Source organism: Capsicum annuum, chromosome 10, assembly GCF_002878395.1.
Source record: "Capsicum annuum cultivar UCD-10X-F1 chromosome 10, UCD10Xv1.1, whole genome shotgun sequence".
Classification (NCBI taxonomy): Eukaryota; Viridiplantae; Streptophyta; class Magnoliopsida; order Solanales; family Solanaceae; genus Capsicum; species Capsicum annuum.
The window spans coordinates 77836890-77850583 of record NC_061120.1 but is presented as its reverse complement, the minus strand read 5'-3'; the positions used below and the strand labels follow the sequence as shown (position 1 = coordinate 77850583).

General features: G+C 30.9%; 1 protein-coding gene across 5 annotated transcripts; it reads left to right on the top strand.

Annotated features, from left to right (window-relative positions):
* The first annotated feature begins 5421 nt into the window (after positions 1–5421).
* LOC107845427 (bZIP transcription factor 30) lies at positions 5422–12257 on the top strand. 5 transcript variants are annotated; one of them, XM_047398025.1, is made up of 8 exons: positions 5422–5799; positions 7259–7391; positions 7860–7944; positions 8058–8128; positions 10436–10560; positions 10626–10707; positions 10786–10900; positions 10981–11213. In XM_047398025.1, exons 3-8 carry the CDS (start codon positions 7882–7884, stop codon positions 11134–11136), a joined length of 612 nt encoding a protein of 203 aa, XP_047253981.1. In that variant the 5' UTR covers positions 5422–5799; positions 7259–7391; positions 7860–7881; the 3' UTR covers positions 11137–11213. The 5 variants fall into 5 exon arrangements, with proteins under 5 accessions (XP_047253981.1, XP_047253982.1, XP_047253978.1 ...); XM_047398026.1 differs by having other exon boundaries at positions 5422–5903; XM_047398024.1 differs by lacking the exon at positions 10981–11213 and adding exons at positions 11278–11355; positions 11805–12257 and having other exon boundaries at positions 5424–7391; positions 7860–7934.
* The last annotated feature ends 1437 nt before the right edge of the window (positions 12258–13694 follow it).

Sequence of the window (13694 nt, the reverse complement as noted above, 5' to 3'; positions counted from 1 at the left end):
TTTTTTTATTTTACCCTTAGCATTAATTGTTTATTCTCCAAATCATTTTCAAGACATATACTCTAAATATCAATTAATAGGGATAATTGCGAACGGAGAGAGTATGACATACCTTTTGCACATTGGGTATCTCATGTGAGTTTTTGCTCTTTATATCATCTCTTAGACTTTAAAATTATACTAAAATACATATGCATGTAGTTAAATATACATATTAATAGCTGAGAAATTTAGTATTAGTACAGGAAGCAAAATCGAAAACACCAAAAAAGAAAGAAAATAATGTTGTGGTAATTTTCAAGATTGTACCTCCTAATATAACATTTGTCTCAAAATGATCTCCCAGGAAAAAAAAAGAAACAATGATTGAATCAAGGGGAATCAAACCTTTGAAAGGTCGCGTAAACTATTCAATACCATTGAATGGAGTAAAACTTGGGACAATTAAAGAGAGGTCTACTTACCTAGTCATTGATACGGCACCTCCAAAGTTGTATCTTCAGAGTTAACTATAAGTGTCTGTTTGCTTCTTGATTTATTATTGAACCTCATCAGACTCTCTAGCTAAGGCTTGAAACTGAATTTTCTTGAAAGCTGCTATAAGGTATAAGAATATATAATCTTAATTACAACGCAATAACTAAGCAGTCTCTTAAAATAAACAGTCGACAATAGAATAGACCCATCCAATTTTGGTATCATACTAGAGCACAGGCCAGTTATTTTGATTTTGATTTTCTTATTATAAAAGGAACATTAGAATTTACACTACAAGAGCAACATGCATCTTCCTCCATTTACATATGTACATTTACCAATTAATATGTTACATTCACACACTATAGTTCTTCCTCCTCTTTAACCCCACCACTAATTAAGAAGGGAGGAAAGTAACAAATAAATAAAGAATAAAGAGACCCCACACACATCTTTCTTAGAATGTAGTAGAATGTGTTTGTTACATCTACATCTTGAATGTGTCATAAAACTCTTTTGACTTTTGAGTATATAGTTTAATGGAGAAGGATTAGTTGACAAACAAATTGGAGTATACCTGTTGCGACATATTATGGTATAGCACAACCCCGAGTTCTTATTACTCGGATTGAAACATGTGTTTTTATATCCCTCAGGACCATCTCTTGCTAGGCTTCTTCTGTATCTAGATACGCAATGTATAGAAATTTTTGTAATGTGACATTGTTAAAAGTGTATATTGTATATACTACCTATGTACATTCTCCTTTGTTTTTCATTTTGATTGTGATAATTTTTTCTACAAATGTTTGCATTTTTTGACTAAGTTCCCCTAGTGAAAATTAAGCTAATATTTTAAGTTCTGAGAACAGAAGATCATTTGGACTTTACATAGGTTAATATCACAATAATTCAAACAAAAAAAACTATCGAATATCTGTTGCTTATGATGATGTAAGATCTAATAAAGGCGCGTTAATAAGGACTGACAAGCTTCTATAAGAAGGGATGCCCATACTGTTAAAAATAGGTCTCAGCCCACCAATTCATTATGTGGTTACAGCAATAAATACATGAGTTTCTTAGAGAATAAGATTCCAAAGTTATCACTGCTAAGGATTCCTAATCTGAAAACAATACACGTCTTCTTTAAGTAAAGTCCAAGCAATCAACAGTTATACAAAAAGACGTTCACTCAAACTTCTACATGACATTATCCTTACACATGCACCTTCTGCATTTCCATGTCGGAATGAGAATGAGAGAGGAAAGTGAAGAGCTTTATAAGGCAAACACAAGTTCACATAGTACATTCTCTTTTAGACTCAGCAATAGCATAGTCCAAGGGCAATTCCATGAGGCTTGATTGAAGGCTCAAGCTTTCCGCTCTAGTATAATAAGATAAGCCTGTTATGAAACAACAAACGAAATGAAAGGCTCCTATGCATTTTAAAGTAACAGTTATAGGTCACAATAGTTGTTACAATAGAGAGATGGTGGTTCTACCAACATGAAAGAAAGTAAGTACAGAAGCCTTAGAATCTGTCAAAATTAAAAAAAAAAAAAACTAAAGCAGCCAAAGGCATAACCATGAGATTAAGCGTGCCTATGACAACACTGTCCTGAACAGGTCTGATTGCACTGCAATGCTCAACAGGTTCTTTTAAACCATGATACCTTCGATAATGAATAGCTTGAATGTAGAAGGAAAACTCCTAAACGTAGAAAAACTCAAAGAATCCTAAACCTAATTAATATAAAAGTTAATTGTTTCCCACAATAAACTTAAAAAGTCACGTACAAAAGAAACTTACACGACAAAGATCTAGAGCAAGTTTTACTTACTCTCGTCGTAATCATCGGAAGACGTAAAACACCGTAATGATTTAGTTGTATCACCACCTGAAATTTCGGTCACCCTTAACACCAAATCAAGATCAAAATCTTTATTCCTGTAGAATAAAAATACATAACTTGTAGTGACTATCAGATAAAGTTAAATATATATAGATGAAAAAAATTCAAACCCTATGCTACGTTACGTGGGTGGAGCGTCGAACAACAACCCAAGTGCTATGAATTTTTCGTGAGAGATTCATAAAATATTTCATAGCAATAATTCAGTCCAATAAGACAAGAATATTAATATTAACAATAAAAGGTTATGAACTATTATCATTAGCATGAACATACCTAAATTGGGGATCCTATATCTCTCAATGCCAGAAACTATATTTTTCAACTAAAAGATGAATTTATACAAGTAAAAATCTTATAAATCAACTAAAATATGATAAAAGTATAACTAAATCAACTACCTCATTCTTGAGTAAAAGTGTAAACTCAACTAAACTCCGTTGATATTCAGAAACCTGCTCTACACAATATATGGCGACACATAAAACATACAAAAAACAATTTTTTTTTTGTCAAAAATTGGGGTAGGGGAAGGGGAATGGGGGAGGGGATTATAATGTGGGGAATCGAACTCTCACCAACAAAGGTGTAACTAACCAAAACTAAACTACTAAGATTCCTCTCAAAGCAATATATTCATGTACATGGTGTATTTATTGTAAAATTGAGATTCTAATTATGGTATATTTAGAACTCTTATCATTATTTTTTTCATATATTTATTTTATGTGCTTTTTATATATATTAGGAGTGTTTAATTTCAAAAATAATTGAAGAAAAATAGTGAAAAGACGATTTTGTATAAAGAAAACACGTCAAAAAGTTCAAACAACAAATCCCTTTACACCATTAATATATTATATAGATATAGATTATAAATTATAAATATAAATATAGATTTTGTATAGTTATTTTTAAAACGAGGATACTAATAAAGAGTCTGAATATGCAAAGGTGTAATATAACTTGGAGTCTTAAAATATTTTGTTCAATTCTATTTGAAAAATGAATAAAATTGTTTTGGATAGTAATTTTCCTGCTAGTGCACCTAAGGATGTCGTTTAATTAGTATCCTCGCTTTAAAAATAACTCTTACCATATATTTTTCTTTCTTTTTATATATTTTAGGACTTTTTAATTAATTTATAAAATATATTTTTTCCTTTTATCATGTATTTTAGAACACATTTATTTTAAATATTATCATTATAATGATATAATAATTAGAAAAAAAATAAGTGAAAACATACGTGTATCATGAAACTAATACTATATAATTCATGTGTTTTACTAAGGAAAGAATTAATAAAGGTAAAATTCTAATTAGTTTCAAGCTCCTAAATTTTAGTTACACAATTTAAATAAGGAAAAATTTTATATATAGTTTTAAATTACTATTCATAAATTATACAAAAAATATATAGTAAAATGACGATTTTGTCTAAAAAGAAGACTTTTAATTAAGCACAAAAAGTTCAAATGACATTTTTAAGGGTCTTCACACTTTTAATATAATATAAATAGATATAGATATAGATTAAAGATATAGATTATAGATTACTCAATAAAAATATATACATAATATATTTTATAGAATTTGAATCTTACTAAAATTATAATAAAGAGTCTGAATATGACAAGGTGTAATATAACTTGGAGTCTTAAAATATTTTATTCAATCCTATTTGAAGAATGAATAAAATTGTTCTAGATAGTAATTTTCATGCTAGTGCAGGTAAGGATGTCGTTTAATTAGTATCCTTACTTTAAAAATAACTCTTACCATATATTTTCCTTTCTTTTCATATATTTTAAGACTTTTTAATTAATTGACAAAATATATTTTTTCCTTTTATCATGTATTTTAGGACTCTTTTATTTTGAATGTAATGATATAATAATTTAAAAAAATAAGTGAAAACATATGTGTATTATGAAGTTAATACTACATAATTCATGTGTTTTACTAAGGAAAGAATTAATAAAAGGTAAAATTCTAATTAGTTTCGAACTCCTAATTTTTAGTTACAGAAAATTTTTATATATACTTTTAAATTATTATTCTTAAACTATTAAAATATATAGTAAAATGACGTTTTTGTCTAAAGCGAAGACTTTTAATGAAAAACAATAAGTTCAAATGACATTTTTAAGGCCTTCACACTTTTAATATAGATTTAAATTTAATTTATAAATATAGATATAGATTATAGATTACTCATTAAAAATATATACACAATATATTTTATAGAATTTGAATCTTAGTAAAATTATAATAAAGAGTCTGAATATGCAAAGTTCTAATATAACTTGGAGTCTCAAAATATTTTATTCAATTCGATTTTAAGAATGAATAAAATTGTTCTAGATAGTAATTTTCCTGCTAGTGCATGTAAAGAAGTTGTTTAATTAGTATCCTCACTTTAAAAATAACTCTTACCATACATTTTCTTTTATTTTCACTAGAATAAAGTCACGTGCGTTGCACGTGTATCAAATACTTTAAAAATAGATGTATATAAAAAAATATAATAGATGTGCATCAGTTATTTTATTAAGTACAAAAAATTTTTAAAAAAGAATGTACAATTTTCTTGTATATTTGGTATTTTGTTAAGTATAAAAAAAACACAACGTCAAATTTCAAGATTAAAAAATACTCTTATAGTTAATTAAAGATAAATTTAGTCATGTATATACTTAGTACAAATAAATTAAAAATTCTATATTTAATTTAATGAGATGATTGATAATAATAGAAAATATATCATTTAATTTAAAACTTTGAACATATTTAAAATACTTTATATAAATTAAACTAAGTAGAGAATTTATACAATTTTTTTCTTAACTTTTTCAATGTAATATCGATTCCCCTCATAATTAATGCTTCTTGATTACTACTAATTAGCATAAATTATTAGTAACTTTTCTTTTTTAACTAAAAAATATAAGTGCATAATGAAAGGGCCAGGTCCAACAGTGACCCGGCCCAAAGAAAATTAAACAAATTTCCATCAGACAACATTAGAAATTGAAAGCCAATTTAGGAAACTGGAGAAGCCAAGAAGCTTCTTGACCAACAATTCCTCAGCTTCCAAACTTTTCAGTCTTCAAGTTCTTGACTAAGCTGAAATTTTGGCTGTAAAATTATGTGGAATCAGCTGTCCGCTACTGGAATCAACGTCACTTGATGAAGATTTTTCATTCATCCATCTCTACACAAATCAGATACGTAACTCTCCTTTAAATGTCATATAAACACTTTCATTTCCCTCTTTCTCCTTCTCGATGGATTGAACCTCTAATGAGATTAATACCACCACCAGAGCCGAAGTTATAAAGGAAATGCTTTTAGAAATTCAATTGCAGGTTAAATTACTCTTTCAGATCCAACTTTCAAAGGTAAAGAATCTAGTTGAATGCTTGTCTTGACTTGATATCTATTGAACACCTCAAGTCTCACAGGTCCGGATACTCAAATCTTCTTGAATTCACTTCAGACATAGGTAGCAATCTAGAAACTTATATTCTTATCTATCTGAAACTGAAATCTGAAAGCATTTCATACATATTGGATTTAGGATCTTCAATTTCTCAATTAACTGTGAGCTCTCTTTTTCCTTCACCTCGATTTGTTGCGATTAACTGCGATTAGGACAACAAATATGTTGATTTCTTGTTGTGTAGTTTTTTTTTTACCAATGTTGTCCCTCATGCATGAAGTAAAGGGAAGGTAAAATATTAGTTTGTTGCTGTCCGGACACCGTGGTTACCAATGAAGATAAGGTTTTTCAATTAGTTGATAAATATCCCCGTGGAATTGAGAATTTGTTGCATTGTTCGGGTTCTGCTTTAGCATTAGTAAATGATGCATTTCATTGGATCTGTATCTTTGGAAACTATTTCGAGGATTCAAAAGATTTCTCTTTGGTTTCATTTAGTATTTGAAAAGAAGTGTATGCAGACATACCATTGCCTGAGCAATTATTACGCTTGAAGGGCAACATCAGTATTAGTGTTTCTGAATTGGACGGAATGCTTTGTTCTCATTCTACTTGTGTGCATTAGAGGAAGTATACATTTAAGTTATGGGTATTGAAAGACTATGGTGTCGTTGAATTTTGGATTGCATTGTTTGTTATAGATGCTCTGGACATTTTGAGCGTCGTATCAAAAAGGGTCAAATTTCTTAGAGATTTTGATATGAAGGCTAATATTATTATTTATCATAATGATGTTGATATTTATCCAAAAAGACCCAGGACTACTGCTGAAGAATCTGAAAGGAGAGAAACTGTAGATCCATGAAATGAATTATATATATATGCCCAATTACTTTTATGTCTCCTTTTCTTTTCTTTTCTTTTCGTTTTAATGGATATTTTTTGTTTCTTTCTTAGTTAATTACAGTATTAAACTTCTTGTTAATTAATCAGTTGTTGTCTGGTTCTTTTTCTAACCATTTTCTAAGAGCTCTCACCGTATTTTTGTTCCTTTGGTCACTCGAATCCATAATCTTAAGATTGAAGGAGGGGAATTGCTTATTACCAGAGCAATGCCTATTGTATGTTGTGTAGTTGATATTTTGTAATCATAAGTAAGTAACCTTTTTATCAGGATTTGAGTGTTAAGAAATTTATTCGGGAAAACTATGTAGTTTGTTGGATACACTAAAATGCCTCTTGTCTAAGCAGCGCACATACTGCCAGTGGGAAAATTTGTTTCTATTTACAACAAGGGGCTCCAGCACTTTGATGCATCTAAGAATGCACCATTGTCTCAAAATTTAAGTCAATACTCCACCGAGTCCAACACATATACAATACCACGTTATGTTTCTGATTTTGAGAATATTGTACAGGATTTTGGCGAATCGGCAATCTGCTTCTCGCTCGAAAGAGAGGAAAGCCCGTTACATAACTGAACTTGAGAGAAAGGTTCAGACCCTTCAAACAGAAGCAACCACTCTTTCTGCTCAATTAACCCTTTTCCAGGTAATTTTTCCTTTTCAAGAACTTGCAATATGTGTGATAAAATTCATAGGTTTGTTCACAAATTTTGTTCTATCAGCTAAAACTCTATCTCCATAAAAAGGTTTGATGATTGAATTTGACCATCAGAACATTGCAACCGTCCATTTTGTCCGAAAATTAGCTGTGTTTACACATAAGAACTAACTGCTTTCATTTAAATGATATTACCTTTTCCCAGCCACTTGTTTAGCAAAATATGTCTTTTTCTCTGAACTAAGTTTTCAATACAATGTCAAGAATTCTCTAGTGGGATTTGCAAATAATATACCCTAAAATAATCTGACTATCATTGGGGGGTTTAGGGCATATATAAAGGGAAAAACATAATGCCTCAAACTGACAGAAGTTTTGAGATGTTGGTTAGTGAATTTTGTTTATCTCCGTCACAATAATCGATACTTCATATCTGATAGATCTTTCCTTCTGCAGCGGGATACGACCCAGTTTACTAATGAGAATACAGAGCTTAAGCTACGTCTGCAAGCTATGGCACAAGAAGCTCAGGTACGTGATGGTATGATTATCTTTTTCATCTTTTCCATTGCATTCCAGAATTTTATGTTTCAATGCTATACTAAAAGGAGAAATTGACTTTCAAAGTGATCCATGGCCATCCATATCAAATAGTGCCAAGGACCTTATTCGGAAAATGCTAACACTAGAGCCAAAGAAGAGAATTACTTCAGTGCAAGTTCTTGGTATTTCTCCTGTTTCCCTTTGTAATCAAAAGTTACAGTAGCATGTCATGTCATATCGTTCTGCATATACATTTTTGATTATATGTTATAAGTTGTATTCATGTTTAGCTTTTGTATGTATTTATCATAACTTCCAAGTATACGCTACATGCTCTTCCAAGGTAGGAAACTACCAAGACGAGGTGTTTTGTGATGTGATACCAATGCAAGCGTGTCACTTATTGTTGGGGAGATCATGGCAATATGTTAGGGCTACCGTGCATGATGGAAGAACCAATAGGTACACGTTTGTCTAAACAGACCTTAATGAAACCACTGGCTTGATTACAAAAGATCCAAATACATGATCTTTTTCCATAATTTATAGCTTGTTTCTCGGTGTTGGGTTGGATAGATTATGGATCCTTAATTCAATAACATACGATGTGTTTTGGTGATGGCAATTGCCCAGGAGAATGACCTGATTAATGAATGTCTGACATTGAATTAGGAAGATCGATGAGTAAAATGGATGAGAGTTATGGGCTTGAAAGATTCTTACCAAAGTGAAAGACAAGTTTTATAGAATAATGGTGTGACCAGTCATGTTATATGAGAGTGAATGTTACGCCTCTAATATTTAATGTGTCCATAACATGAGTGTTACAGAAATGTGGAAGTTAAACTAGACATGCGGTCATACAATTCTAGACATAAAATAGACTTACCTTGGGTTTGGTGGTTTATAGGAGCTTTTCTAGTCTAGTTAGAGATTTGTATGCCAATGTAGAGATAAATTGTTTTTTGGAGAACCTCTAGTGGTAGAGAGTTCCTAATTTGGCTTTAAAGAAAATTATTTATTAAGAAAAGTAGAATTGTAATGAATTGAGACCAAATATAGTGGAATGATCATAGATGATTCATATAGCCAACCTAATTTTGTTTTCGATTTGATATTATATCAATACAAATGGCTCTATCGAGAGTTATGCTTACCAAACCCCATAGTATCAAAGATTAAATGTCATTTTCCTACTTTCTACATATTTCAGTAGTATGAGAGATAGAATTTAATAGTTACACAAAAATTATCCATCAGAATTTAATAGTTACACAAAAATTATCCATCATTACTTTATCATAATAGATCAATCTAATGTAATTGTGCATCTCCAGAACCTGCGAATATGAATATTTGAGGTGAGTCAGTAATAATATATTAGGAGGTGTAAAAACTATTTTGTATTAGGTAATTTGATGTGTTGTATCTTACCTAATATCTCTTTGTAGACGATGTTTTTGGTGTATGTTCCTTTTTTTCTCTTTGGCTGCTCTGTCATGACCAAAACCTTTGTTGTTGACATTGATCTTCCTTTTTAAAGTGCAACGTATAGCTGTCCATGTGAAAAAACATATTGTGGCAAGTACAATCCCACAGTTGGTATTGTTTGTCCCTGTGTTTGTTAATCGTCATTGAAAAGCATAATCGCATTGGAAATTGTTTTCTAATGAACTTGAATGGGTAACCTTCATTTTCGGAAGGCGAAAGATGAATTTGTGGGATAAACACATGCTTGAAAGCATTTTGCCCAATCATTAGAGATAGTAATTATGAATGAAAAGTAAGTCGAGCTTCGTTTGTTAGTAAAAATCGTAAAGAAATGCTATTTTTTTCTTTCAAAATTCTTCTTTTGTCTGACAAAAGTTGTAACTTCAAACTTTGTTTCACCTCTCCAACTCCAATAATACAACAACAACAACAACAACAACAACCCAGTGTATTCCCACTTAGTGGGGTCTGGGGGGTAAGATGTACGCAGTCCATACCTCTACCTCTGATGAAGTAGAAAGGCTGTTTCCGAAAGACCCCCGGCTCAAGTCACGAGATATCACACAAACACATAGTACAGCACAGAAGCAGATGACATAACATAGATACGGCACCCATAAGGAATATAAAACAGAGTAAAGCAGGAATGCAGGAATATAAAGCAGAGGAAAGCACACAGATTCGTAATAAACATGGAACACGGAACACGAAACACTGAATACGGAATCATAACAGGAATACACCCCCACCAATTAATTCCCTACACTAGCGACCCGAACTGGCCCTAATCCTCTGCCGTAATTCGCATCTTCCAGACCTTCCTATCTAGGGTCATGTCCTCCAATAATACAACAACAACAACAACAACAAACCCAGTGTATTCCCACTTAGTGGGGTCTGGGGGGTAAGATGTACGCAGTCCATACCTCTACCTCTGATGTCCTCCAATAATACAATTTTTGTTTATTTAATCTAATTTGTTTAACTACAAAATTTAGGTGTGATCAAAAAACTATAACATTATGGGGTGAATCATCAGACATAGACAATGAGTTGCTCCGAAAGTTGTCTGTTCAAAATCTTATTATAGCATTCTGTGATGTTAAGACTACACTATATCAAGGTATTTTCTTAAACTCTCTTGTGTTATTTTTTATAGACACTAATTTTTTTTACCTATTATTGTAGGAAATTTTGGGCTAGGCTCCACATCCATCACTACAATGTGGATAGACCCCGCTTTTGAAAAGGCAAAATCTCTACAAGAATGGTAATATATGTTCACATATTCTTATTAATGAACACTAAATATGTACTTATCATGCTGTACTATCTAAATACCCTGCAGGTTTTTATTTGAAAAGGAAAAACACCGAGACATTACTCTACTACCAAGTTTACAAATTAACAGAGCTAAAACATTGACAATTGCAGATATCGCGGGTCGTTTGTTCGATAATGAGGTACTGTTCTTAAATTACTTCATAAAATTTATGTGTTTCAAAATTCTCACTCCTAACCTTTTCTATATTTCTATTTATAGCTTAAATATTATAAATTCAATGCAACAATCAAAACTATACTAAATCTCTATGACCCATACTATGCATCTTGCACCAAATGCTACAAAAAGATTGAACGTAGCTATTTAAAGTGTCCTTACTTCCTCACAGAAATAAGTGGTTATGAGGAAAGGTAACCCACAGATCCAAATTTATTTTCAGCAATTTTTAAAATCAATATATGGGATAATGGTTTCCTATTTAATGTTTTCTATTTCTAGGTTTCTTATAAAACTAGACGTTTTTGCGAAGACTGCTGATAGTACAGAAATTGACAGATGTAACATTGTTTGAAGCTGCACGATACTTGATTGGTTGCGATGTGGCATCGTACATAACAATCAAAATCAGAAAAGGTAATTTATTCTCTACTTACAACTGCTTTTGATATTTCAAAAATAACGAGATTCATTGATCCTTTTTTCTTTCTTAAAAAAGAGGTCGCTAAATTTCCTCATTATAGGTATATCTTGTGTCTAATATCGAAATCTTAATCGTCATTATGCTTTGTGGGAATAAAAGCATTAAAATTAGAGGTGGAGAGGAGATAATAACAATTATCCTACTGTTCTAGAGCGTAAATCATCAAAATTTTTTACCTACTCTAGGTATCTAAGCGGCATACAAATGTTATACATCAAAAAAGGTCCTTATAATAAATATTAAGTTCAGTTAGTGGGTATTCTATGTTTATGTCTTTTTTTCCATTTTTACTTGCTTCTTTCAATTCTGAAAAGCTTCCTTAATAGAAACAGTCCAAAATACAGATTTATTTTTCTTACTCATACACTCTTCTTTGATACAGAATGAAGAATCCCCATTTTATCGTAGCTTGATGCTAAGTGCCAAAAAAGAATACACATTTCTTGTCAGGCTTGATGCAAAATATGCGAGAGATCGAGCTACACGACGCTTCATTGCTGAAGAAGTACACGAAGTTAAAAACCCTATTTTAGTTGACGTACTAGATGAAGAAACATAGTCAGAAAATACAAGAAGACCCAAAAGCATAGAGTCCACGAGGATGCTACTGAAGACCCAATAGCTCTTAAAAGGGTCAAAACTTGAAAAAGATTTGTGATGCTTTATTCTCTATGAAAAAAGACCACCTTTTTTTCTATTCTAGATCTAGCTACTTTTTTTTTAGGTTAAGCTCAAATAGTTTTAGGTTCTAGATGGTTATTGCTTATTTAGAATTTCGATATTATAAATAATATAAGCAACTTTTGCTGGCATATCAACTAATTTGTTATTAACATTTGCTAAATGTGTGCTTCTAATTTGATCTAATTATACAATATCTGCTTTTATTTAATTACAATATATGTTATTAATCACTTATTGTATGTTGCAGGATATTGTTTATTACATACATGACACAAGGTAGATATAAAATTAATAAACTCATTATATTTTAGTCTATTGTATACAACTATAATAAAATAATTGTTATTTTTTTAATATAGATCAACGAAAAATTTCTTGAGCCATTCAACGGTATAACAAATATATTACTACAAATACAACAAATTTAACTGAAGGAATCAACAATGCTCACAAATAAGAAAGTGAACTAATAAATTCAGGTACTAACTAGCTCACAATTTATATTTACTTTTTCCTCTCAAACAACAAATACTATGGTCACATTGTTTCCTTACAATAATTGATTTGTTCTATTCCAGTTAGTGTTCCTTTCTTATATTCTATAGTGGTTCAAACTATATTTAGATCACCACAACCATATAGTACACCATAAGGAACACATTCATAAAACTCACAGACTGTCTACATTAAATAGAGATATTTTTTCAAGCCATAACATCCAATCAGTAAAAGAGAATGCAACTTACCAATCAATCGTGCTTGTAAAATATTGTCATGCCAAACTTTGAGCCCTGATAATTTGCAAAAAATAAGTTCGTTGAGGCTTTGTCAAAAAGATAAAAAGAAAATAAGCAGAATAAAAATCCCACGAAATCAATACATAACCGTACTAAAGTGCAAAAGTTAACAGAACAAATGTGAAACAAGTGTTTAGTTTTTATATATATATATATGGAAAACTATACATAAGCGTACTTAATGTTGGATGTTGTTGAAACAATGTGTATGGAAGTTAGGGGTCTCTTTTTCCACCTATATCATTCAAATTGAAGAAATGTTGTGACATTTCAATTTCTATCCCATGCTACTCAGTTGTTAGACCAAAATATATAACTGTGAGCTCAATATTTTCTCGGGAATTATCAACAAGTCTGCAGAGGTTTTGTGAAATTGTTGATCTCTTAAGTGTATCGTCGACTTTTCCCACATTTTAAAGTGTAGCATTAACACATGTAGTGTTTGTTTCTCTTTGCATCCAACAAAAGGGGTCAATCCGCAAAAGATCTTGATGTTGAAGAACAAAGACCTATAAAAAATGCAGACTAAATTGGTTCTTGAAAGCTCTTTTCAAACGATATGATATTGAGGTAATGCAATACTAATTTATTAATTACAGATATATCCATTCTATTTGTGCTATATTTATTATTAATTATTTTTTTTTTTTATGAAATTTGTCTCCATAAATTTAGGTGAAATTGACTACATACCATCAATTTCATCTGTTCACAAGTTGGAAAATGTTCCTCCATGCACACATTGTCGGGCTATGAGGTTTGAACATGAAATACCGACTTTTTGTTGCGAC